The sequence below is a fragment of the Ciona robusta genome, chromosome 7 (genome assembly GCF_009617815.1).
Source record: "Ciona robusta chromosome 7, ASM961781v2".
NCBI classification, from domain to species: Eukaryota; Metazoa; Chordata; class Ascidiacea; order Phlebobranchia; family Cionidae; genus Ciona; species Ciona robusta.
Genome location: NC_143241.1, coordinates 3,571,616 through 3,595,710, shown reverse-complemented (window position 1 = coordinate 3,595,710; position 24,095 = coordinate 3,571,616). Strand labels below are relative to the sequence as shown.

General features: G+C 40.3%; 2 protein-coding genes and 2 long non-coding RNA genes across 5 annotated transcripts in view; 3 read left to right on the top strand and 1 right to left on the bottom strand.

Annotated features, from left to right (window-relative positions):
* The first annotated feature begins 67 nt into the window (after nucleotides 1-67).
* LOC149733851 (transcription elongation factor SPT4-like) lies at nucleotides 68-2,929 on the top strand. 2 transcript variants are annotated; one of them, XM_089881201.1, is made up of 4 exons: nucleotides 68-342; nucleotides 726-832; nucleotides 1,317-1,372; nucleotides 2,187-2,347. In XM_089881201.1, the coding sequence occupies exons 1-4, from the start codon at nucleotides 265-267 to the stop codon at nucleotides 2,330-2,332; spliced, it is 387 nt and encodes a 128-aa protein (XP_089737327.1). In that variant the 5' UTR covers nucleotides 68-264; the 3' UTR covers nucleotides 2,333-2,347. The 2 variants fall into 2 exon arrangements, with proteins under 2 accessions (XP_089737327.1, XP_089737328.1); XM_089881202.1 differs by lacking the exon at nucleotides 2,187-2,347 and adding an exon at nucleotides 2,496-2,929 and having other exon boundaries at nucleotides 105-342.
* Nucleotides 2,930-3,074: 145 nt separating this feature from the next.
* Nucleotides 3,075-4,924, top strand: LOC149733850 (uncharacterized). Its single transcript, XR_016385328.1, has 3 exons — nucleotides 3,075-3,375; nucleotides 4,296-4,446; nucleotides 4,542-4,924. It is a non-coding gene; the product is annotated as an uncharacterized LOC149733850 (long non-coding RNA).
* Nucleotides 4,925-9,095: 4,171 nt separating this feature from the next.
* LOC149733848 (forkhead box protein P4-like) overlaps nucleotides 9,096-24,095 on the top strand; it is a 29,711-nt gene continuing 14,711 nt past the window's right edge. The window contains 6 exon segments of the mRNA XM_089881400.1: nucleotides 9,096-9,366; nucleotides 16,484-16,855; nucleotides 17,865-18,038; nucleotides 18,150-18,230; nucleotides 19,440-19,508; nucleotides 23,770-24,007. Coding sequence (XP_089737526.1) covers nucleotides 16,523-16,855; nucleotides 17,865-18,038; nucleotides 18,150-18,230; nucleotides 19,440-19,508; nucleotides 23,770-24,007 — 895 coding nt within the window. The 5' untranslated portion in view covers nucleotides 9,096-9,366; nucleotides 16,484-16,522.
* On the bottom strand, nucleotides 13,782-23,773 carry LOC149733849 (uncharacterized). The gene is made up of 2 exons (XR_016385347.1): nucleotides 22,800-23,773; nucleotides 13,782-22,620 (listed from the first exon to the last, which is right to left on the bottom strand). It is a non-coding gene; the product is annotated as an uncharacterized LOC149733849 (long non-coding RNA).

Below are 24,095 nucleotides of genomic sequence, written 5' to 3'. Positions count from 1 at the left end.
GTCATTTGGTCTGTCTACTGTCAGTGGATTTGTATATATAAACATGTTTATATACAATCCCTACTGTTAAGTATACTCCTAATTTATATTTTCATTTGCACTACTTTTATGTAAAGTCTCTGCTTTTGTGTTCCTTTACGATTTACGTAATATCCGTTTTAATTTTTTAAATGGGACTTCACCGAACTAGAGATCTGTATTTATTTTACCCCCATTTCGCGTTTTGGTTATGAAATTGCATTAGGTCATACTTATTAAATAAAAATGGCAAATGCTTCCATGGAAACAGTTCCGAAAAGTTTACGAAACATGCGTGCATGTCTACTCTGTTCTCTGATAAAGGTATATCAAACGTTAACATAATGTATTATTTAGATTTAAACTATTTTAAGGCTGAAATGGTTACTTACTTATTTACCAAGCGTCGATTGTAAAGCATGAGCCAGATCAAACTTTTAAACATTGGCTTATTAAGCATATTATGATTTGATTTATGTGTAAGATTTTCCCTTTTTATTTCTTGATTTGGTATTTTGAATTTGATATGTGTCAGAACAAAATGTGAACTGGGTTTCATGAATCTAGGCCTATTCTGAAGACTTTCTTTTGTAAAATGCATTTTATTAAATTAAGAATTGATAAATGTATATATATATATATGAGTGTAATGTGTATAATAAAATAAACAACTGTAATAGTAAAAAAACTTTAAATCCTTTCTTCAGACAATGGACCAGTTTGAATACGATGGATGTGACAATTGTGATGAATATTTACATATGCGGGGAAATAGAGACATGGTATATGATTGTACCAGCTCCTCATTTGATGGGTATTTTAATTTTTGATAATATTTTTGTTTAAACTTGACCAATTTCATTATTTAAAGTAACTTTTAAAGTTTAAGTCTAATTCGGGCAACAACTTATTACTTCTTACTATAGTAAACTTTGTGTGAGATTTTTCGTGTAAATTCGCACAAATTTGAGCACTCGTTTATTAAAGTTTAAAAGAAATCTAAAATCTTGATATCATTGGCATGTGTAGACATTTCGTAAACCAGACCATTCTTTTAAATCTGCTACAACCGAACTAAAAGTGCATAACTATTGACATGCATTTGGTAGTTCATTGCTTATATAAGTCGGTACCACCACAATTTGGTCTGAATTAGCATATGGAGTTTTTGCTCAATGTATTTTAGCTACTCGAAAGGTGTCTTACAAAATAAGTGTTTTATGCTTTGCAGCAACAGTATAGTCTATGTAAAGTGCTATATAATTTAGTATTAATTTTATATATTTGTATTTATGTAGAATTATATCTATGATGGCACCGGATGAAAGTTGGGTTGCAAAGTGGCAAAGAATAAGTAAGTTTTCAATATAGTTATATTTTTAACATTTGTTTGCCTTATGCCTATATCGTTATTTACTCCAATCAAAGCCTTTTATTGTTTATTATCTTTAAAACATGATTTTATATCTTTAAAACATGGATTTTTTTTGTACAATTACATTAATATTAATTAAAGAAGTATGTATGATAAACCTAATACTTGTGTAAGTTTAAAAAGAAGGCTTAAGTTTTTGACTAAAATCATCTCTTTAAAACTTTGCTGGTTTTCAAGTTGACTCTAGATTGAATCACTTTTAGTCACAAATAACAATCCTTTTTTTTATCATGGCCTTGATCAATATTGTAGTTAGCTGACTAGAAAGTATATTGTGGTATCTTAGTTATAGTTAATGGAAAATGACAACGTCCTTGTCAACTTCAGGTGTCTTGTAGAAAGACATTTAGCTTTATTAGGGAACTTCAAGGTCCGACGCCGTGACACAGTTGGTTAGCAGCCTGCCCATAACCCAGAGGTAATGGGTTCAAGGGTTGTCCCTGCTACCATTGTGGGCGTATGTGTCTTTGAGCAAGACACCAGTGGTCACTAATGGGTTGTCTAAATTATCAGCCATACATAAAATATTGAAAAAATCAAAAAAAAAATTACTGACAAAGTAACAAACTTGGTAACTCGTAAGCTGGTACGAGGTATATGCACACCCGTCTTATAACGACGGCCATGCAAGGATAACGTAAGATTCATACATTCATTCAACTTTAAATAAAGGAGTATAACGTGTCAGTTCATTTGTTACACCAAGTACTTTCTTACAAATTACCAACTAAAGGTGACTGTACACAGTATCCGGAATGCGAATTCGCATGCAAAGTTGTATGCAAACCCATTACCGAGTTCCGCATGCGGCAGCGAAATCTGGACAAAACGGACGAATTCCGGATACTGTGTACGGCCATCTTAATATCAAGTATGTAACTTGATGGGTTATTGTTTTTTTTTAATTTAAACAACCACTTAGTGACTACTTGGTTAAAGGCAAGAATGAACATTAGGTATCGTGCCCTTAATAAGGATACACTCCTACCATTTTAGCTTCATCATTTTTTTTAGACTTTCATTAATTGTTGAATCGTTGCAGAGAAATTTAGCCCTGGTTGTTATGCCATCAGTGTGACTGGTCGATTACCTTCAAGCATGATAAGAGATTTGAAAGCAAATGGAGTTGTGTACAGGTCTCGTGACACAAGTCAGAAGGCAACTGATTAACACAACCTCTGCATCATAAACCCACTAAAGATGTATTTTGCCTCAATAAAGATTAGTGCCCCACTAATCAGATATGATATTCCTTGCGAGGAAAAAGCAAACATCTAATGTTTAAGTTTAATCTCGAAAACTTGCATAAAATCGGAAACTTGCATAAAATACAGTCATTCTTAAATTTTTAAATGATGGGAACTGTTTTACATATTTTGTTGTTAAATATACTTGATGCTTTGTCGCTTCACTTACATCATGTTTTATGTTCGTATGGAAATGCGCAGTTTTTATGATAAAACGTAGCGGATGTATTATGAGTTGTAAATGCTGTTATACCAACCTTTATGGCCAATTTAAACAACATGCGCTAGAGATAATGAGTGCTACGTTATTTATTCTCGGCAAACGTTATTTATCCTGTTTACTGACAAATGGGACGAGAATAGAATAAAAATGTGTCCCATCTTCTCCCAACCTACTATACCATAAATAATAATTGCAGGCCAATTTTAGAAATTCATAAATTTAAACTCCAAATAAAGCCCTTCCTATCGAAACATATTTGATAGACACCGGAGTAGGTGTATAAACTGCACTCTGTGTAGACAGCTCTAATATAGACAATTAAATTTACTGCTGTAAATTCGTAGTAGTTTATACCATGCTTCTATTAGTCTGTTCAAGTAATCAAGAAACAAGCACAAGGAATTTAAATGTTTGCCAATTTCTTGAAGCAGTGTTTTAAAATACGCTTTTCGGTAAGTGTTGCGTCTTCTGTATTAAAATAGTTGACATATTAGAAGGTTATACAAAACAGGGAAAAAATATATTTAAAAAATGTGCTGTTAATGTTTCAGTTTTTTTAAAACCATGATTTATATTGAATGTAATCCGTTATACCTGTTTCCGTTGCATGCATATACAATACAAATCTTTTACACAAGCGTGAATGAATGAATGGATTCATGTAACTTACTTTATCTTCGCGTGGCCGGGAAATGGCAGTCGTTATCACTTCGTACCAGCTTACGAGTTACCATGTATGTTACTTTGTGGGTGATTACTTTTTTGGATTTTTTTATTTTTTTTTATGTATGGCTGATAATTTGGACAAGCCAATAGTGCCTACTGGGTTGGAGCAATTGCCGTTAAGTCTTGCCCAAGGACACATATGCCCACAATGGTAGGAGCGTCGAGCCTTGAACCCATTACCTATTGGTTACAGGCAGGCACGCTAACCACTATGCCACGCGCCGCACGTGTGCTTGGCTTAAACGCACCAGTAGCGCTAAGACAAGAGCATCGATGATCAGTGTGGACTTTTAACTGCTTAATATCCTGATTCCTGACCCTTGAATGAATGAATTGTGACCCGTGCAAAATACAGTTATGCATTGTGTATAGTGGTACAGATTCCAAGCCAAACAATGAAGATATACGAAGCCATTGTTGCAGCTTGGATATTTGGAAGTTCAATATTCATTAAACGGGTTAAGTTGAGCTTTGGTAGATTGCATACGATTGTTGCAACTGCAGCAACGGATATAAAGGCGTTTCTGAAACAATTGATTTCTAGGCTATAAATACGAGCATCTCGCTTTGAATCTTTACTTGCAAATTCAAAGTAAGTCGACAACATAGGCAAATGTAAGCTACAATTCAACTTGTTACTTTACAGATGAACAAGTTACTGCTTATCACTCTGCTGCTCGGACTTCTCTGTTTGGTTGACGAAGGAGAGTCATATTGTTGGAGACGTCGTCGTTATCGGCGTCGTCGCTATTGGTACCGTCGTCGCCATTGGTACCGCCGTCGCTCCGGTGACAACGGTAGATAACTACGCATTTATATCTTTGATATTTTTTACTTATTTAAGCTCATTTTTTCCTGAAGTATTAACTAATTGTTTATTATTGTTTTTTAGGTGTTGAGGAGTCAAAGGAAGGTAAGTGCTGACAAATGCATTAATCAAACATTATGCAGCGAATGAAGTTAAATTAATATATAGTAAGGTGGGGAAAGATGGGACACCTTTAGCACATAATATCCATGTATCCTGATCGTGTTTTAAACAATTAACAACGGTCTATGGAAGTCGTGAGGATATAGTTTTATAATTCTTCGAATGTTCTTTATTTACTACTAGATGGGACGAGAAAACAGAGTTAAAAGGTGTCCCATCTTCCCCCACCATACTGTATGTTTACCCAAAACACTCGCCAGATAAATAAATAATAGATTCCTGAATGAAAACAAAAAAAAAAAACTAACGTACTAGCTACTTTTTCATATTTGCGTGAATAATCTTTCCTGTATGTTTATCATTACATAAAAAAAATACCGAAATATATTTTTTTGCAGTTGTGGACGAAGGAAAAAACCCGAAGGTAAGTTTTCGTAAAATAGTTTATTATAAAATTGTTCCAACTGAACAAATTTATTATATGAATAGTTTCGGAAAGAACAAGATTTTGACAACGAGTAAATGAATATATGCAAGCCATGGAGACAGGTATGATGTCATGCTTCATTACAAATATTAATCCTTAGAGAACTGCTGGGAACTCAGCAAATTTAAATCACTTATTTTTCCATGTTACCTTATTAACCCATGTCAACTCTTTTCGTACAGAAGACACAACTCATCGAAAAGCGTATTTTAAAACCCTGCTTTAATAAATTGGCAAACATAATAACTGGGTGATTACTTTAACAGACTTATTGGGGCATATGTTGCAAAATACTACCAATTTACAGCAGTAAATTCAACCCTTTAGTTTCAATTTTAGCTGTGTCTGTGAGTGTTTATATAGGAACTACATCATATATGTTTTGGAAGGTAAGAGTTTTTTATTTTTATAAGTATCATCGAAACAGTATCAAAATTTATATATATATCATCGAAACAGTGTCAAAATTTATATAAGTATCATCGAAACAATGCCAAAAAAGCATCGAAACAGTGTCAAAATGACGTTTTTTAAAAACAGCATTTTATCGAATATTTTTACGTAACTGCTAAAACTGATGCAACTTCGTGACGTCCTCAGATACAAAAATAAATAACTTTGAAAAATTCAAATATAATCAACCGATCAAATTCTTTGTTTAAATAGTGATGGGAATATTAGTCCGTTAGGTGTCACTGAAGGGTTAGCGTTAGACCGACCATATTACGGAATACAGAGAAACCGTCCATACGGAAATGTTTTATCTTTAAAAATACAAGAAACCCTCCCTATTTTGTCTAAAATTTCTATTCTAAGCAGAGTTTTTTAATGTTAGGTATAGCAGATATTGACTGAAACCGAGTTGCGACCATCTACAACACAAATTTCATTGATCTTGTTTTTATTTTAAATTTTCGCTGAAAAACGCCCACTCACATATATTTGTTTTTACGAGACTGCCAACCTTTACATGAAGCAGAAATTTAATATTAAACCAGCATTACGAAGGAACGCAGTGTTTTTTAAATTAACATTTGTACAACGAGATTTAACGTTCCCTCCGCGGTGCATAATGGGCTTTTAACAGCGCCTTAAACTAAACACGAAAACTTTTTGTCTTCGAAGGCAAACAACATCGTCTTTCAAGTTACGAGGCTGTTAAAGCCGCTCGAATATGCCACACATTGCCAGCGAAACTGGCGTGCATTTTATTAAAAAAAACCTTTTGTGTTCCTCGCCGCATATATCGCCATCTTTCAACTGCGCATTGTAGAGCTATGTTTACTTGGTGGTATTTGCCTTCCGCTGGTCGAGCGTTCGTGTTGGGAGTTGTTTACTCTGTTTTTTGTTTTCCGGGGTGGGGCTCTGTCGTCGGGTTGGGAGATCTTGCTTGTACTGCTCGAAAGGATTTTAATAAATCTTGGGAACATAATAGCGCCGTAAAAGCTTCGGACAACAATTGAAGCTTCGTATTCTTAACTGCGGCAGTTTCTTCTGATAGATAGAGCATCATGCTTCGCCGCTCAGGTTTACCAGCGCTTTACAATTTTGTCTTTATACAGAATTTGCATTCCTGTATACCCACGTGAAGTAACTTCAAAGGGGATGCATCTATACTACCAAGCTTGTTTTCTGTACCAGCATTTATGAGCATTTTTTGAAAGAAATGTTTGTTTTCTGTACCAGCATTTATGAACATCTCCAGCACGAAAACATTCTGTTTGTTGAATGTTCGCCAAAAAAAACATTGTAGCAGGTTAAATACGAACTCTTAATTTTTAGACGCCTCCTGTTTTTTTTAATATTTTACATAAATCAAAACAACTTATATTCTGGTGACAGATCGGGTGTAAATTGGAAGAAACGCCTTTTATTTACGATTAAACATATTTGCAACACCTCGTGGCGTTTTTAACTACTGTTTCTCATGCCTTTTTATGGCGTGTCGGAAGAAATTTAACGCTCAAGTATACCACACTTAAGAAGTGTTTTCTTATAAATAAAAAAATGAAGTTTCTTCTTTTAAAAGTGTGGCAGGAAAAACAAAACGTTTTAGGCAAACAGGGCTTTAACCTTTTTGTATTTTATCTTATGCTTTTAATTGCAACTTTTAACTCAGTTTATTAAAATACCACCCTTGTTAATAAGTATTAAACACAATATACAGTAGGGTGGGAAAAGATGGGACACCTGTTCATTCTTAAGTTCTCGTCAAATTTTGTATAATGCCGTATCTCTCACGACTTCCATATAGACCGTTGTTAATTGTTTAAAACACGATCGGTATGTTCGGATATCATGTGCTAAAAGTGTCCCATCTTGGCCCACAGAGCTATATGCTTGTTATAAAGTATTAAACACAATGTATATATAAGTATTTCAATCATTCAGTCGAGCCATTTCCAGAGTTGGTCTAGCATTCTTTAGATTTGCACTGATATCTAAATATATGCGTTAGAAAATATCATTTTTCAAAATAATGCGTGTGGTTTAGTACGTTGCCTATACACAGATGCCACTGATTTATTACGCTGATATTAATTAGCTATCGTCAGCAAGTTTTTCTTTCGTCACGGATTATTAAAACTGAAAATCGAATCTGTTCGTGTTTAGATTTTATTTGTTTACTAAATACTCCGCCGTGTAACATTTTCATTAAATCACTTGCTTTATCTAAACACTCAGGATGCTACATCACTTTATACACAACCGGTTTATTGTTGCTCATGTAACGGTATGAACTCATACACAAGTTCATAGAGTCTTCATCCAATTTTATGCAACAGGTTTACCACAAAATAAACTGATGTAAACAATTACAATATCCAACACAAATAGACTCATATTTGTACTTTGTTTTTTTATTTGTGTGTGTTTGTACATACAACAAACAGTCTTCGCCTAAAAAAATGCTTCTGTCGTTTCGGCGTTTCTTATCACGATAAAAGGAAGTAGAGTGGAGACTCCCAGGGCAAAGATTTTCGAAACTGGCATATGTAGTTTCGTAATCTCGTTCTTGTTGTGATAATAGAGCTTGTTGCATTTACTTGTTGACAGCTGAAGTAAAGCAGAACGGCCTTTGCCGCCTTCCGTGCTGTAACGTAGTTTCTCATAGCCGGAATTGTTTCCACATTTGGTTGTTTGTCTGGTCCGACAGAACGCGTGAAACTAAACGCGGAGCCTGAATTTATCACCGCGTTCTGTTTTTAAGAGGCTTCGAGTGGTCTAGTTAGTGTTTTGACATTACATACACTTCATCATGTATCAGGTTTTCATGCAATAAACTCGTTAGCAGCGTTTCTTAACGACCAGCGGTGAAGTTGGGGCGCACCACAACACGACATACTTTTTGCAGACATATCTGCTGTCATCGAGAAGTTGCTTCTCTGAATTTTTAATCCGTCACCGGAAAGGGAGCCGCGGCGAAAAGCATTGTTTTGACAACTTGGCTTCTCAGTCGAGCACCGACGCTTGTTTCAATTCGGCTGTCAGCGGCATAAAGAGCACTTGACCCGAAACGCATCGAGAGCTCGTCTGCCGACGATTTGTAAGTCACATTTGCCTGTAAGTCCGGTCGGCGTTAACACGACCGCTTGTTCCAAGAGCAGACGATGGCCCTTGAAGTTTTGTTTGTTTGTCAACTATTTCACATTACCGAATTGAACGACAGCGAGCGAACATACAGTGTGGAAATTTACCAACACACTTGAACAGTATGGCCCAACATCGGACTGGGTCGTTGATCACGTCCAAGGCGGTCGCGGTGTACAAATATTGGAGCCTGTTTTGTGTAACACAAATACTGATTCTAGTGACAAGAAACTCCGCGAGTTACGGAGGCCGCGTGGAAATTACTGGCCTGGCAGTTCTTTTCCTCCTCTCCAGACATCTTATCCCTTGGCACGTCGCAATTGTTTGTTGTGCGGGGAGCGCGCGCGCTTTTTCTTCGCGCTCACAAACAAGCGATATTACGGCACCTTGCTGTTTGTTTTATGCGCATTTGTCAGGAGACTTGGCCAAGGAAAGGGCGGCAGGGTTAACTCTGTCATTGACTGTTTACCGCATGCTACTTACAAGTATATCGAGCGAAGCCGGTAGCACTATCCAGATACATCTACCGGTGCAATAAATCGTAACCGTTTGTCTAAACAGGAAGTTTTGAGTTAGTTATCACGCAACTGCCTTTTATTTGATTACCACCAGGAATTAATACGAGTCAGATTTATCCCTTTGGCGATTGAAGATACGTGCGTGGTGTGATTACTCAGAAGCACAAGACGTCTCGTCAAAACTTTTTCGGTGGGTTAATATTTTTTACTTTTCCACTGGTAGTGAAACTTGATTAAGTGCGTAATCTGTTAAGTGACATCAACGTGTTGGTCATATACTGGACCGCATCGTGTAGCTTAAGTCAAAGAGGGGTAGATTGATTTATGGGAGTCGGGAAGGTATCAGAATGCGGCTGTGGATCCTTAGTGGTTGTTCAGCCGGTAACCTGTCATGCTGATATTCCACAGATGCGTTGCACATGACCTTCTCCCTTAAGAAATGTCATAAATCCTAGTTTGGCGGCAGGCAAATATTACGTCACTCCGGCGCTATGTATATACGCACTCCATAACACCCAAGCTTTTGTCTGTAGCGTTTGTGACGAAAAATTAACATGGTAGTTTTCGGAGCTCGTTTGACGATTCTCAGACCGACCGCGGACCCCGTGACGTCGTAATACCGGTTTTATTGCGCAACGGACGATAACTACGTCACTTAGAGCGCGGAGACATAACCGCTAAGCAAACAGCGAAGCAGGTGAGAGAATGACTAGGTGTATATATCAGCTAAACCGTTCAACGGGGTCGCCTACCGACGCCTTTATTCCTAATTTCATTAGCGAGACTTGTTTGCGCGGAACACACATGCTCAACAATAAAATCGTGTTTATAAATAAATAATGCTCCTTTGGTGCGACGACGACGGCGCTTTAGAGTAACCGCGTCTATTGATCCGCGCGTTTCCATAACCTCCAGGTTATTTGTTGCCTGCCACCATATTAGTCAGGGCACACAGGTTGTAGAGTAAACAATCGACGCTCCGATTTCCCGAAAAAATAAATGCGCGCAATCCCTGTCGCACAAAAGCAGCCATGGCGTCCCGCTGTGCGCATGTTTACTTTCCGACAAGGAAACTATATACACAGGTGTTTACGGTTATTTGTTGCTTACAACTTATCCCAAGCTCGCCCCTCTGCCGGCGGTGTTGGGCATATTGTCATCATAAACAAGTCGCATTCACAGCGGGAATTCAGCGGGTACGCGATTCAATTCATTCGGCTGTTTTGGCCATCGCTTTTAAACGACACAACATGAGTGTTTGTATTTCTTTTGATGATAATATGCCTTCTGTTTCGCTTCACTCCGGGCGTCGCCCCCGCTGTTCAGGCCCATTATGCCTCCTTATCAATTTGCTGTTTATTGCGTTAAGGGTCTTACAGCGTAAATAAGGCTTTGGATCTGTGCACTGCTGAATGTCATCGCTTTAGATCTTTGCTAAAATACGAATGCGAGACGCGTATTCTAAAATATTTCCAAGAAAGGTCAGTATAGACTTAGGATAGAACCCAACACCTTGGGCAAGCGTTTAGGAAAAATAAACTAGCACAAAGGTTGTGTTTGTTTAATGCGTATTTATATTGCATACCGTGTGCTTATTTAAGTCTGAGTGTCATAATCTGCAATAATAATAAACCCACTTAAGGGTTGTGCACCTAATTTTCCGGTATAAATAATAACAGGTAAACTAGATTGGCATTATAGTAAAAAGATTGAATTTGTTTGAATGGATTCCATAGCATAGGCCTTATAGGGTGTTATAAAGGCGCCTCTTCCGGTTGTGATTTTATTTTGTATCTCCCTTTAGGTGGAGCTCGCGGTTTTATATATGAATGTATACCAATATAATATGAGTAGCTGTACTACGGATCATATAAGTTAATTTAATTTATTTGGTATGGAGTTATTTATACCGCCAACGGGGTTGTATAGTTCAATTTCCGACTTGAACGAGCAATCGACAAATTTGTTTTCATAGCCGGTTGAAAACGTTGCGCAACATACAGTAGGGTGGGGGAAGGTGGGACACAATAACCACATAACATCAAAATATCCTAATCGTGTTTTAAACAAATTACAACGGTCTATGGAAGTCGCGGGTATACAGTTTTATGCTCTTTGTTTACCACCAAGTAGAACGAAAATAAAGGAAATGTGTCCCATTTTCCCCACCCTACTATATGTGTTGATATGTTGTCAGTGTATATAAACCAATGCATTACAAAGTTCAGCTTAGGTTTATTCAAAGCAAGCCGCTTGATAACAAAAATGTAAACACTGCTTCGCTATTTCTTTTCCACCTACGTCATGGCATAACTATTGGTTCTGTTCTTGTTGTTGACGAATCTGGTTCGCCACGGATCGCAATATATATGCTCACATGTCATTAAGCTACACACCTTAATGGCCGACCGTCGGTCGATCGCGGTAATGCAACCGCATTTGCAATATACTTGTCAAAATGTCGCGACCCGGTTAGGATAATAGAAAAATAAGCATTCTGCAAACCGTGAAACACCGAGTAATACTTGGATTCTTTCTCCTTAATAATTCACGTTCCTTTCGCCTTCGCTTGGACATTTTAAGAGGATTGTCATTGTTGTTTGGGACCGGTGGCCTGCAGGTGATACGTTTTAGTCGTCGTGACCCATTTTGTGTGGTAGTCAAAGAATTTCAATATACAGTATGGTAACAGTGTATGCATAGCACAAGCGTCGCAGTAGCTAAAGAATGCACTGAAATTACTACTTCGGCTCATTAGGATTGTAAACAGTCGGAATTGGACTATTGTCGACTGCGCTCACTGTTCAGGGCGCAGCATCATACATGGTTTCCTTTTCCCGGACAAGCCTTATTCGAATGGTTGGTTAAATTATTTCGCCCAAACCATATGTCGGTAATTGCCTTATGAAAAGACGAGTTGCAAGTTGTGACGGTTCGTTGTAGTAAGCAGGTACTTCGTCTGTGCGGAAAAGTAAGAAACTACCGATCGGTATCTTATATTCGTTGTTCAATCAGTCGTCGTGTTGTCAGTTTAATGATTGCAGCAATCTCCACGAGCAGCACATAAGCATTGTGTATATTAATGAGTAGATATGTATGCAATTGCAGTTGTCGTTGTGTTATTGTACATAGTCGTGTTACAGATTGCAGTAGATATATATTAATTGTCAAAAGACGCTTGCCCGTGGGAGCGCTAGGTATTCGACATCTGCTATAATAAAACAAAAGTCAATTTTTTGATGCATTGCAATTGTTACCTTGTATTACGCGTCAGTGCCATTGTCCTGACGTCACCAGCCTGTGACGTAACAATGAACCCATCAGTTGAGGAGGTGGCGGGTTAATCTCATTGCCAGGATTAGTAGATTCCTCCGTAATCTCAATACCTCGTACTTCGCAACCTTGTCTACTACTATCTCCCGATCTCACGATAGAAAAAAACTCATGCAATCATTTGTATCTGCTGGTGCGGTATAAAAGCATCACGTTTTTGCCTTGTCATTTAGGAGTGTTGGTTGGGCAGCAGAAGCAATCTACCTTGTGTGGTAAAATTTGCATTTAAAATGCGCAAGGTTTAATATTGGACTTGCGGTAAGGGATAGGAGAAGGTGTTATTAATGTGATGAGTTCAGTGTGCAACGTTTAACACAGGTCTGAGAAACTTAGGTCTACTGTAGCGCAATCGGATTACAATACCACATGCACACAGCGAGCTAAAAATAGTCTTTCCGAAAAGCAGGAACATAAATGCACAGCGGATATAATGCGCAGGTGGAATTTGGCATCCTTATAATCTTGCTAATAAATAAACTGCAAACGAACCGCGTCACCCGTTGCTCTGTTGCCGTTTGCACACGGGTAGTAAATAAACAAGAATTTTCCGGCGTTCTATTTATGGCCGACTTGGAGATAATCGCCGCTATATCTAGCAAACGTGCGTATTTTGTCCTGGTTCCCTAAGTCAAGCTGAATTGCCGAGATTTAATCTTCACCATCGCGTTATTTTAAGCCGCGCCAAACGTGCAGTCTGTATCTCACCTTTGTTTATTTGTTTGTTTGCTGTGCTGTTTTCGGAGCAGCGGCATAATGATGCACACATCCTTGCCCGCTACCGGTACCGCGGCGGGAGCAGTGTGTATCTATAAAAATAAATAAAAGACAAGCGGCTTTCAGGCCAGGAGAAAGGCGGGGAGTTATCTGCTTTTAACAAAAACCCACGTTCAGCGTGGTTTTGTTATTTCCTATGACTAATATCATTGTAATTTGACGGTTTACTTTTAAAGGCAAATGTATACGGGTAATATTAGAGTGAGTAATACCAGGGTGCGAATTACTTTATAATCGCAATTTGATCGTACCGTATGGTGACACCATTGGGCTGACATTTCGGAATATAACTGCCTTAATCTCCGAGCGACCTTGCTCATTAAATTAATCGGAAATCGTTATAGAATTCCTGGTATTGTAGTTTTAGTATTGTTTCAGCCGTTAAAAAACGTACACGATTGGTTGTAATGTTTCTACATATATTTATGTCTTAGTGATATATATGATTTTCGCTTCGTGTATTTATTTTAATGGATAAATTATCTGGTCGCTTTCGCCAAACAAGAGCATGGAATTACAGCTCTTTGCTGTTTACGTATATTGAAGCGGTTATGGGTAATCGCATTAACTGGTTATAACAACACGGAGGAGTCGTGTTTGTTTGTTTATTTATTTTGAGTTTACCTTTTACCGCGGGGGACGTTTTCCTCTAATTGAACTGCAGTAGCTTCGTGTGTTCAAGGCATACTTAACGTCAATCGGCTTTTGTTACGCTACGGATGGTGTAGGCGCATGTATAAGGGTTACTACTGGTACAGTATGGTATCGCTGGGTTGCTTGAAAGGTTAGTTTACTCGAAAAAAGCAGTTTTTACACAACGCATTTAGTTGCAGACTTTGTATACATTTTGTGGTTTTGAAATCGGTATAATAGTTTACTTTTAGTTTGCCCTTTGCACGCATGTATTCCGAGTAAGACATTTGTGTTTTGCCGAGAAGGTTTCACACACGCTATGTCTGAAGATTAGTTTATGTACTCTGTTAATCCCAGCTTTGGGATTCCTCTCAGGTCCACTTACTATCTGCGGTAATCCATCTTTGCGCACTTGGCGAACATTTATGAATCCGTTGTAGCTTTTCGAACATTTATAAACGCTATTATGATTGCAGAAAAAAAATCGTTTTTTTACGCTGGTGTACTTGTTTTGTGTTGAGCATTGTTTGTAAATCTTGCAGCCGCTCTGCAAAAGCATCACTCGAAAGTGTTTTCCGGAAAACCGCGACCGCAAAGCTCAAAGCAATTTGATCGAAATTGCTGCACAAGAAACATTCATCATTTGTCACTGCGAACTACCGGGGAAGAACAGGAAAAATTGAACATGCTGCGCAGAGCGGTGTTGCGCTTTTTTCGTCTCGCGGGTGACGCGAAAATCACGTCATTCTTTCCCTAGCGATTGTATTAAGACATCGCCATAACAAGGCGCTTCTGACTTGCAGCAAATATTGACCGCTTTGAAATAGGAGCTTGTCTAATTTTGAGGCAAATTGATCACGGCGATTAGATCGGTCCGTCGTGCGGGCTACCCTGGTTACGGGTAATTGGGACTGGTCAGGCGTATTTCTGCTTATTTGTTTGTGTCCGGGATGATTAACGGCACGGTCGATTCGCCAATGAAATTGTCGGCCCCTGGAAACTTGAAGTTGTCACCGATGATCGATCACGCAAATGCCGAAGTGACTTGGTCGCTTGAAGGCGGCTGCTCGCAAACAAAACGTGGGGACGCTCGATTTGGGCCGGATGGTCGTTTACACTGCAAAACGAGCGACAACGCGGTGTCTTGTTACTTGCTTGAGCTTGAAATTGTTGCCGAGCGCTGGACAGTCGGTAGTGGGGCCACTTTAGGGTGTCGTTCTCACGTTCACCGGTCTGCCTTGCTTTGTAACCGAACCCGCGGGCGGAGGGATTTGGCAGGTGCAACCACAACGTGTAACTCTTCTGACCAATGTATCGAAAGCCAGCCGTGGCGAGTTGCTGTCGGTAGTCGGTGATCGGATCCCCCTTGTTTATTTAGTCCCCAGTAATGGAGCTTTCAGTAGACGCTTGGCTCTTGCAGGGAAGTAACTCACTGCCGCGCCCAGCGATCTATGTCGTTATAATTATACTGGATTATTACGAACTATCAACCGCTTCCACTCAGTTTGATTAAAGCGCTTCCTTCGCGGTCGACACTTTTTCTGCATTTTCCTGATTGTCCGCGCAGGGCGCAACGACGCGTGAACAAATTGCTGGACTGGCGCTTCTCTCACAGTTTCGAGAAGAAATGCGCAGATTCGATTCGCAGCGGTGTCATTTCGTGTTTTGGCTAGCGGGAAAAGGTCGCATTGGCATGTGGCGGCAGAATCGAACCATTGAGCAACCTCAAGCTTACGTTCAGTTGTTATTTATTCAAAAGCAAAAGCGTCAGAAATATTCTAAAGTTAAACAAAATTAAGCTCACAACCGAGGTGTCAGGGCGTAAGCTGAGTTGAAACAGCAGGACCCGGTAGTAATTTTCCGGTCCAGGCCAGTATGCTTGTGTGCCGCGCATTGTTTACAGTTGCTGTGTATTTGACGCTCTAACTAAAGTGTGCGCGCGATTTCTTACAGTACCGAGTTGTAAACCAAGCGCTTTAAAAAATAGCAGGCATGATTTCTAATTAAAGCCAACAGCAGGTACTATATTTCTTTGTGCAAAGACATTATCCGGGTTTATAGAATGAAATAGTAAAAGTGAAGCGAAAGCCCAAAGCATGACTGTTTTTCAGGTTTAAGAGAATACATTAGACAGCTGTCGACCGGTGGAAACGCAGCGCTTTCGTGGCTCACATACAAGAGAGCTTAGGCAGCACACGAGGCTGTGTGGCTTGTATCCTGTTTACCAAATGCGCGTCTCTATTGTATCGGATCATTTTTCCTGTTTACCGCGAAACTGAATAATAGGAGATCAAACCTGCGCAGTACGAAGCGATATCATGCATACGCGTTAATGATGATGCGTAGCTACCGCAGAGGCGAATAGTGGTCTGTTTTTATTCACCGTCATTGGCAGGTCTCGTATTCAAAGCAGAATAGGCGCATTTACATGCATTACCGGCTGAACAGTTGCCGCTTAAGGGGATTAAGCGCAGTTTGCTTGTGGCATGTTTGAACTTGTTTTTATTTTTTTTAGTTATCGTGTAGCGACTGCAGCGCAAGGTTAACTTCATTTCTTTACTTTCCAGCGCACACTGAGGTGCTCTTATAGTTCTCTTGTCCTGAGAATGCGCAAGGCTGTCCACGAAAGCTCAGAGCCGCTCATTTCAGAAAATCAACCCAGCGAGGCTCGGTCAAACCATACGCCGGAACAAAGTGCCCGAAACCTGCCCGCCGGAATTGACAACGAATTGTTGCAGAGCATAGCATTGTACGGTCGGCTGGCCAAGGATACACGGACAAACAACAACTCGAACAATAACAGCAAGCGACAGTACTCTGGGAATTCCCCGCAGTCGAGAAGCAAAAGTCCTCGCCTGGATCAAAGTCCTAGAGCGGATTACAATAAGGAGAGTGAGGGTCAGCTGGGAGTTTTGGAGCTGGCAGCGCTACAACGACAGGTAATGGAATAGCTCGCAATATTTTGAATAATATTTCGCCTAATCAGATACATGTTTTCTCGTTTTCGACGTTCGTTGCGTTATATAGTCGCTCTATAAATTGTGTAGCGTAATTTTAGTGCATTGATCCATTAAACGCATTGTGATCATCGCCACATTTATGAGTTATTTCCGTTGTTGTACGAATCGCAGGCGCAAAGTTCACTTTAGAACAATACGTCAGACTGATCATGAACCGCAATGTTGTTCGGTTGCCCAGAAACTTGACTTATTCGGTTTGCGCTTGTGTATTCATATTTATTAAATACTACATTTGATGTAACTTGCCTTTGGTTACTCTATGTGCCTTTGAGATCGTGTATTTTAAAATACCTTTTTTGTAACCACGTACGAGCCAATTTAAAATAATGGATTCGACATCAAATCCTACATTTAGTAGTTCTGCTCGCCGGTGTATTAGAACAGGAGCATGTAGGTTATCGTGTCCGCTATCGTGTACACGATTTAATCAGCTCACTTCGGCTAGATCCCCATGGGAGAGGGTTATTTGTTTGTCAGCTGTGTTTGTGTACAGCCGCACACCCCTTGTAAACATCGATCCGTGGATCGAGCTTAGAGATCGATATTGAAGCACAGGATCCTAAAATCAACGATTAACCTGCGTTTACCGGCGTCGAAATAGAGCGGAAAAGAAAGCAGAATCTGCGCAATGTATATGTTGTCGCTGAAAGTCTAATTCCCACACATTTTCGAAATCATGTCAACGCGATGATGCTTGTTTTCGATTCGTAAGCGACCTGCTTCCGTTCGCCTGTCATTTCACTGCCTTTTACATATTTCTCACATTTTGTTGCCTAAATGACTCCGTGCGGGACCAGTAAATATGTCTCCAACGCTTCTTTGAACGAAGCTAGTATTAAACCGGACTGTTTAAGTTTAACAGTCTGGAAAAAATATTTTCTTTTTTCTTTTATCCACTATAAAATGTTCCTCACGCCGTTCTTTGCAGGCAATGCAACTTGCCTTCTTACAACAGTCCACCTTCAAAAATCAGGACAAGTCAGATCTTCCTTCTAGCCCAGAAGAGGACGGTAACAACATGTCCGTTGCGGCTGGCTATAAAAATCCCATGGCGGTTGCCATGGCAGCAGGGGTCCTCCCAGCTACGTCATCAGCGCAACAGGTCAGTGACGTCATGGATTATTCGTGGTAAAGGCTTAAGGACAATCATGTATACCTTTGGGTTTTAGATGCTTAGGCAATAACGCATATAGCTTAATGTTTATCTACACAGATGCAGCAGTTGCTTTCCCAGCAAGTATTATCCCCGCAGCATCTGCAAGCTATAATGCAACAACAAGCCTACTCAGCCCAGGTAAGCTTTTAATCCTATTGTTTGTATAAGCTTATTTTCTTAGACTCTTGCAGTCGACACACTATGTTAAGTACAATTTTTAGAAAACGCTCAATTACAGCGCGACTTTAAACTGGACTTTAGCACATTTTTAGCTTTTCAGTTTTACACATATATCTTTCGTATAAGGCTGGCGTAATTTGCAAAAAGTATTGTTTATGTTTTCTGCGTGTTAAACATATATATGATTATATAAGAAACATAAGCGTGACAGCGTTAAGGTATTGGCATAACTTGCATGTTTAGCCTCGTGAGCTTGAACCATGGTAACAAATTAATGAGCCAGAAATGGCAGCCGAAATCGCATTTTAGCCTTCGCGTTCAGAGCTCGAGAAAAATGCGCCATTTTGGTAGCGATTTAGTTTAAACAGCGTCTGAAATTGGCCGAAACGCGCTCAAGTTTGTAGCAAACAAATAAAGCTAGGTGCCGGCGTCCGGTTTCGGTCGTAGACGCTACGGATGGTCGAGCAAGCAATCAGCTTAATGGACCTCCTGTCAGGGCGATAGACTGCTAGATACTAATTAATGTCGGTGGACTGCCCAGAAATGTGATGCTGATGTCGTATCGATTTAAGCCTTTACCTATGTTCTTCCGATTGTTCATTGGCCGGTTTTGATAGTCTATCTAAGATTTTCTATAGGGTTTGCGGTTTGTTACATAAAAATCGTGATAACTTTCCCGCGTTGGGTCGCAGGGTCAAGCGTCGGAGTTTAGTTAGCCCCAGGCCCCCGCGTGCGTTCTTTGTGTTTGATTTACAGCCCCATGGGCCAGCGGCGCCGTAGCACGAAGCACTTGTTTCCGTTTATCCGCTTTAGGGACCTGGTGTATATATAGAAAAGCTTTTCCTTGTGGTCAGTTAGATCTTATCTCTCGTCACAACATGGTAATCATCCAGCAATGCAGCGCCTTTGTAACCAACTTCAATCACAAGCTTTCTGCCTGGTGTACCAACAGACACTGACAGCACCGCGTCCACCTTCGCTGACCACAAACAAATTTACGTCGCCCCTGACCACATCACAACGCTCGCTGTTGCGCTTTAATCTATTTCCTTTTGCTCTAACCTGTTTGTTCAGGCCTTGTTTTGTAACGGCCTGCACTTAATTGCCCGTCGATCGCAGCGTTTCCGTTTTTCCTCGTCTTATACCTGTTTGTTCTTTATACCACAGCACCACCAGGCGCAGATCCACGAATTTTACCGGCAACAGCAAAAACAAGTCCAGGACTTTCAAATCCAGGTAGGAAAAATTAAATTTTCATTTTCCCATTAAATCTGAAATGGACTATTTTTTGTTCTATTTTAGTGTGTCATAAGCCCACCATATTCTAGCGTGTAAAAATCATCTAGGATTGCCATTTACCGCAGGTGTATACAAGCTTAATGAGTACAAAGTTTCCCTAATGTATTAGCGTGCATGACGTGTTCGCACGGTGTCGAGTATTATTAATTTCCGTCGCGAAAAGAGCGAACACGAGACCGCCATGCCTGTTATCTCTAAGCAAATATATAAGCGTCGTGTGTACTTGGAAGTTCCCGATGTGTACTCTGAAAGCATCGCACCTTTCTGTAGGTATCGCACCTTAATTTCGTAGAACAGTGCACGTCATATTTTATAAGGTGCGTGCGATTCCTTAGCGGGCGTATTTTGGCGTTCGCATTAGAATCGGAACAAAAGCGGTCTTCGATTTATTCCTGCGGGACAGACAACACCGATGCGCCTTTGATCAGATTCTGTTGGCTTGGTGACTGCGCCACGTTTTTGTTGAAAGACATGCGCCACGCGACGAGATAATAAGTAAGATGATTCACCCACCTCACCCCATAGTGACTGACTCACAGGGTAAAACTATCACCTTGGACCCCATAACCGCAGCCCAGACAAAAACTTTCCATTGTTATTGTCAAGGGCAATAAAAGTCTCATGTTATAGTTTCCCTTTTTGTCTTCTAATTATTTTGAGGTTGACTGCAAGAATAAAATTTACCGATCACTGATATGCTAAAAACGTTCATTTATTGCTAAATTATTCATTTGCCAATAAAACATTCGTAACTTTATTTTTATAGCGGAATTAGATAAATACGCTAGAACCCCCTATATACATGCTATACGAGTTTATTAAACCATTTCCTTAGTACAATGGGTGGTTTTTAACACGAAATTGGCTGTCTGTATAATTTGCCAAGTTAAGCGGTAGTGTATACAACCACCCGTACGCACATCCATAACACTTTAGCTGCTTTTACTTGCTCGCTGTCGAATTGAGGCGTGCACTTGAACTCTGGTTAATGTTAAGACGAGCAGTCGCACTTTATATTACGAATACGGCGTTTTTTGTTTGTTGGATATATACTTGTTGAAACGGGGCATTTGATATTCATTGATAAACTTCCCATGTGAATGTCAAACAACGCTTTCTATAACGCTTGGTTCGCCACACAAGTCTGCGCATGCACAGTAGATCTACGTTAGAGCCTGTGTGCCAATCATGACCCTAATCGACCCAAAGTGCCTGACCCGCCATAGGGTGGTCAGTTACCAAACATCTCCGGTCTGAACACACTCTGTTAAAAAAGGAAAATATCCACCAGTGCCCCGTACCGTTATCCCAACCCAGCGACCCCAAACCTGACCTTGTTTACTTGGGCGTAAGATTACGCTTTTACGCGGCACGGACTCTACGGTGGTAACCGAACCCTGGATTTCGAGCGGGCCGTCCCAGAAGGCGCACAGATTTTATCTTTCCATTCTGCGTAGAGCCTGAAGTGTCCAGACTCGGCAGATATGGCTAAGTAGCAACATTCCAAATATAGCGGCGCGTTTTCTCGGGCGGGCCGACAAAACGCAATGACGCCTGTATTCATAGTAATGACGCGGTCGCCTTTTATATACGCCTAATTCAATTAGTTTCGGTGAACCGACTCGACGGGATATCTCATGCAACGGAACGCCGCATGTTCACTGTTGTGTAGTGCGATTTTATTTGCTGATTTTATCAAGTATTTATCCGGTCGTTATTCAGCCCATATTTACTGTTTACTCGAGCTTTCGGACGAATGCTGGTTAAACGTTTGTCGTCGCCCAAAAGTAAACTCTCTCCCGCCTATGAGATTTATAGCATTTCGATAGGAAACCGCCGTTAATGAAATGGGGAGTCCGCCCCGTGTTTTACTGCCATCAACAGATGTTTTGCTCAAATCTTGTCTTCTTTCCAGCCAACTTACGACCTAATTCAAATTCGTTGTCTAAGTTTCCCCACGTTTTGCCAAGAACCAATCCTCGTCATTCATCGCACGTAATCGGTTCAAATCCATATATTGGACTCTAACACCGCAAATTATTCCTCGAATCCATCGCGCTTTGCTCTGTCGTTTATTTGGAAACCAGCGTGCATCAATAAAATCTAGAAAGTATACGTCTTCATTTTAAAAAGTACAATTTCGAAGTTTTATAAACGTGTTACCCATAACTCCTAAAAACAACGCGGCAGCTACAATTAAAGCCACGGTAAATTCAATGTGATTTCCAAATGTAGTCAAATCCACTACGGTGCTATTACGCACGAGTGCTGACTTAGATTGTATCAACAGTAAGTCATAATTATCCGCACTTGACATTTGTCACCATCCAGGCTTGCCTACACGCGTGGTAGAGACTGGCGAATGCGCATGTAATGTACAAACCACTGCCTATTGAGATGACTTGTATACCTTTATTAATAAAATAAGCGCTGGAGCAACGCCGCAGGTCAGCGTACCCTTTCAAAACAATGCTTTTTTTCAATAGAGTCTTTGAAAAGTCTACTCTCCCAATAGGTCGCGATTCCTAAATTTACCTACGTGGGTGATCCGGCGTAATGAAATTTTCCCCAACAGTAAGCGTAGCGGGAAACGAAGTTAGGCGAAGAAAAGTCGTGTGCAGGTCAAACTATTACTCGCCTTCCTACAAATACATGGACGAGAGATGTACATTTCAAAGCTGGGCTGTAATTCTGTCACAAAAAACTAGCGCGATGTTTAAAGGCTTATAAAATGCGTTAATGTTCAGCAATTTACCACATGATGTATCGACTCCGCCCGTTTTATTATAGATACAAACAAACACAGCTCATGCAGTGTTTACTGCTTCAAAGAACGCAGTTCCGCCATTGTATTGTTTATTGGCATCTCTCCCTCAGTCATGTTTTCTCCACTCGTATTTTACAAATAGGTTTGGCTGCTTTGTCGCGCGACATCTGTTGTTGTTTTGTCGATATTGTTGCTCTAATCGCCCCCGCAATTGCTTTGCTTCTACGTATCTCACTACTTAGTGCTGCCAGCAGGAAACCACATAACCTGCCTTTCGCGCTCCTTTTGGTATAAAAATATGATAAAATACAAATGTTGTTAAACTGTCTACCGATCATAAATTTATGCAAATGTTTTCAAGTAACCTGTACTTAGTTTGGCCGATTTTTCTCTCTCTATACTCTATTATGTGAATTCCCATTTACTAGCTCGGTATCAAATATGGTGAATTTTTTTTTTACCTTTGTTGTCAAAATTTCAATCTGGCAACACTCTGCTTGTTGTTTCCTACTTTTTGCGCATATCCAATGCATCAAAGGTCGGATTGCTTCCGCTTCGTGAGGCACCCCACAATTAATAGATTTTACGTCGTCTCGATCATAATTCCCAACTTGGAATATACGATGTAACTCGCCCAGAAGAAGCCCTAGCCTTGTTGTCTGTTGTAGTAACGGTCAACTGGAAATAAATCATTAAAAGATCACGGAATTCGCTCGGGACACGTGTTACTATAGAAAGTGACGACTCTATCGTTTGCTTTTATTGCGTTTATTCGGCCGAGTGCGATTTGTGTATCGTCACGCCCCACGCTTGAAAGACGCCGTCGTTCCAACGTAATCTTCCGTTTTAAGACCGGACCCAAATTGCTTTTCCGGCGGGCCACGGTCGCCGCGGACGCCCGCGAGTTTTAATTAGATGCTCGGTCGCGAAATCAAAGCCTTGTTGTGTGTTGGCGGCGTTGGTTTATTGCTTCGGAAGGATGATAGGACCGGAAGCACGATAACCGACTTTATAGTTGCGATTGCTTTTTTACGGGCTTGCTAGCGTGGATGGAAACACAAGCAATTTTTCACGGAGGGTTGACTTGCATTGAAGTCGAGCACGGGATGGACCAGTTAGCCCACACTGAGCTGTCTAGTTTGTTTATTTTTAGACTCCGCCTCACCCGTGCGCGATTATTAAAAACCTATTCAGCGTATGGACAACTAATCTTTGTTGTTATATATACCCTACATTATTTCGAATTCGCAGGCATTCTGTTTATGTTTATACTTATCGTGCTCAGAATTTGTGGTCGTTCTCTTCGATGCCTGCATGAATCATATTTCCTTGATGTATAATCCTTCACCTGCGCCGACCTTTAACGTTAATTATTATAACCTACAGTGGCTTCTAAGATTCTATATATTAACCACCATTTAACGTTTGCAGCTGGCCGCCGCCAAGCAGCAGCAAAAAGGCGAGGTGAATGACGTCACGAGTCACCATAGCAACGGCGCAAAGCTGAGCAACGAGCAACAACTTCAACAGCATCTTGCGCTACAGCAACTGGTTCATCTCCAGCAAATGCAGCAGCAACAGCAACAAGCAGCAGCAGCGGCATTACAGCAACATGGCCTAGCAACCGCTGTAGCAATGGCCCAAGGCCGCCATGGCAACGGGAACCAAGGTTTGTTTAAAACTGCTTCCATCCGCATGTGTATAATATGCTGACGTATAGAATGTCATATATAGATTATTAAATCGAATGCTAATTT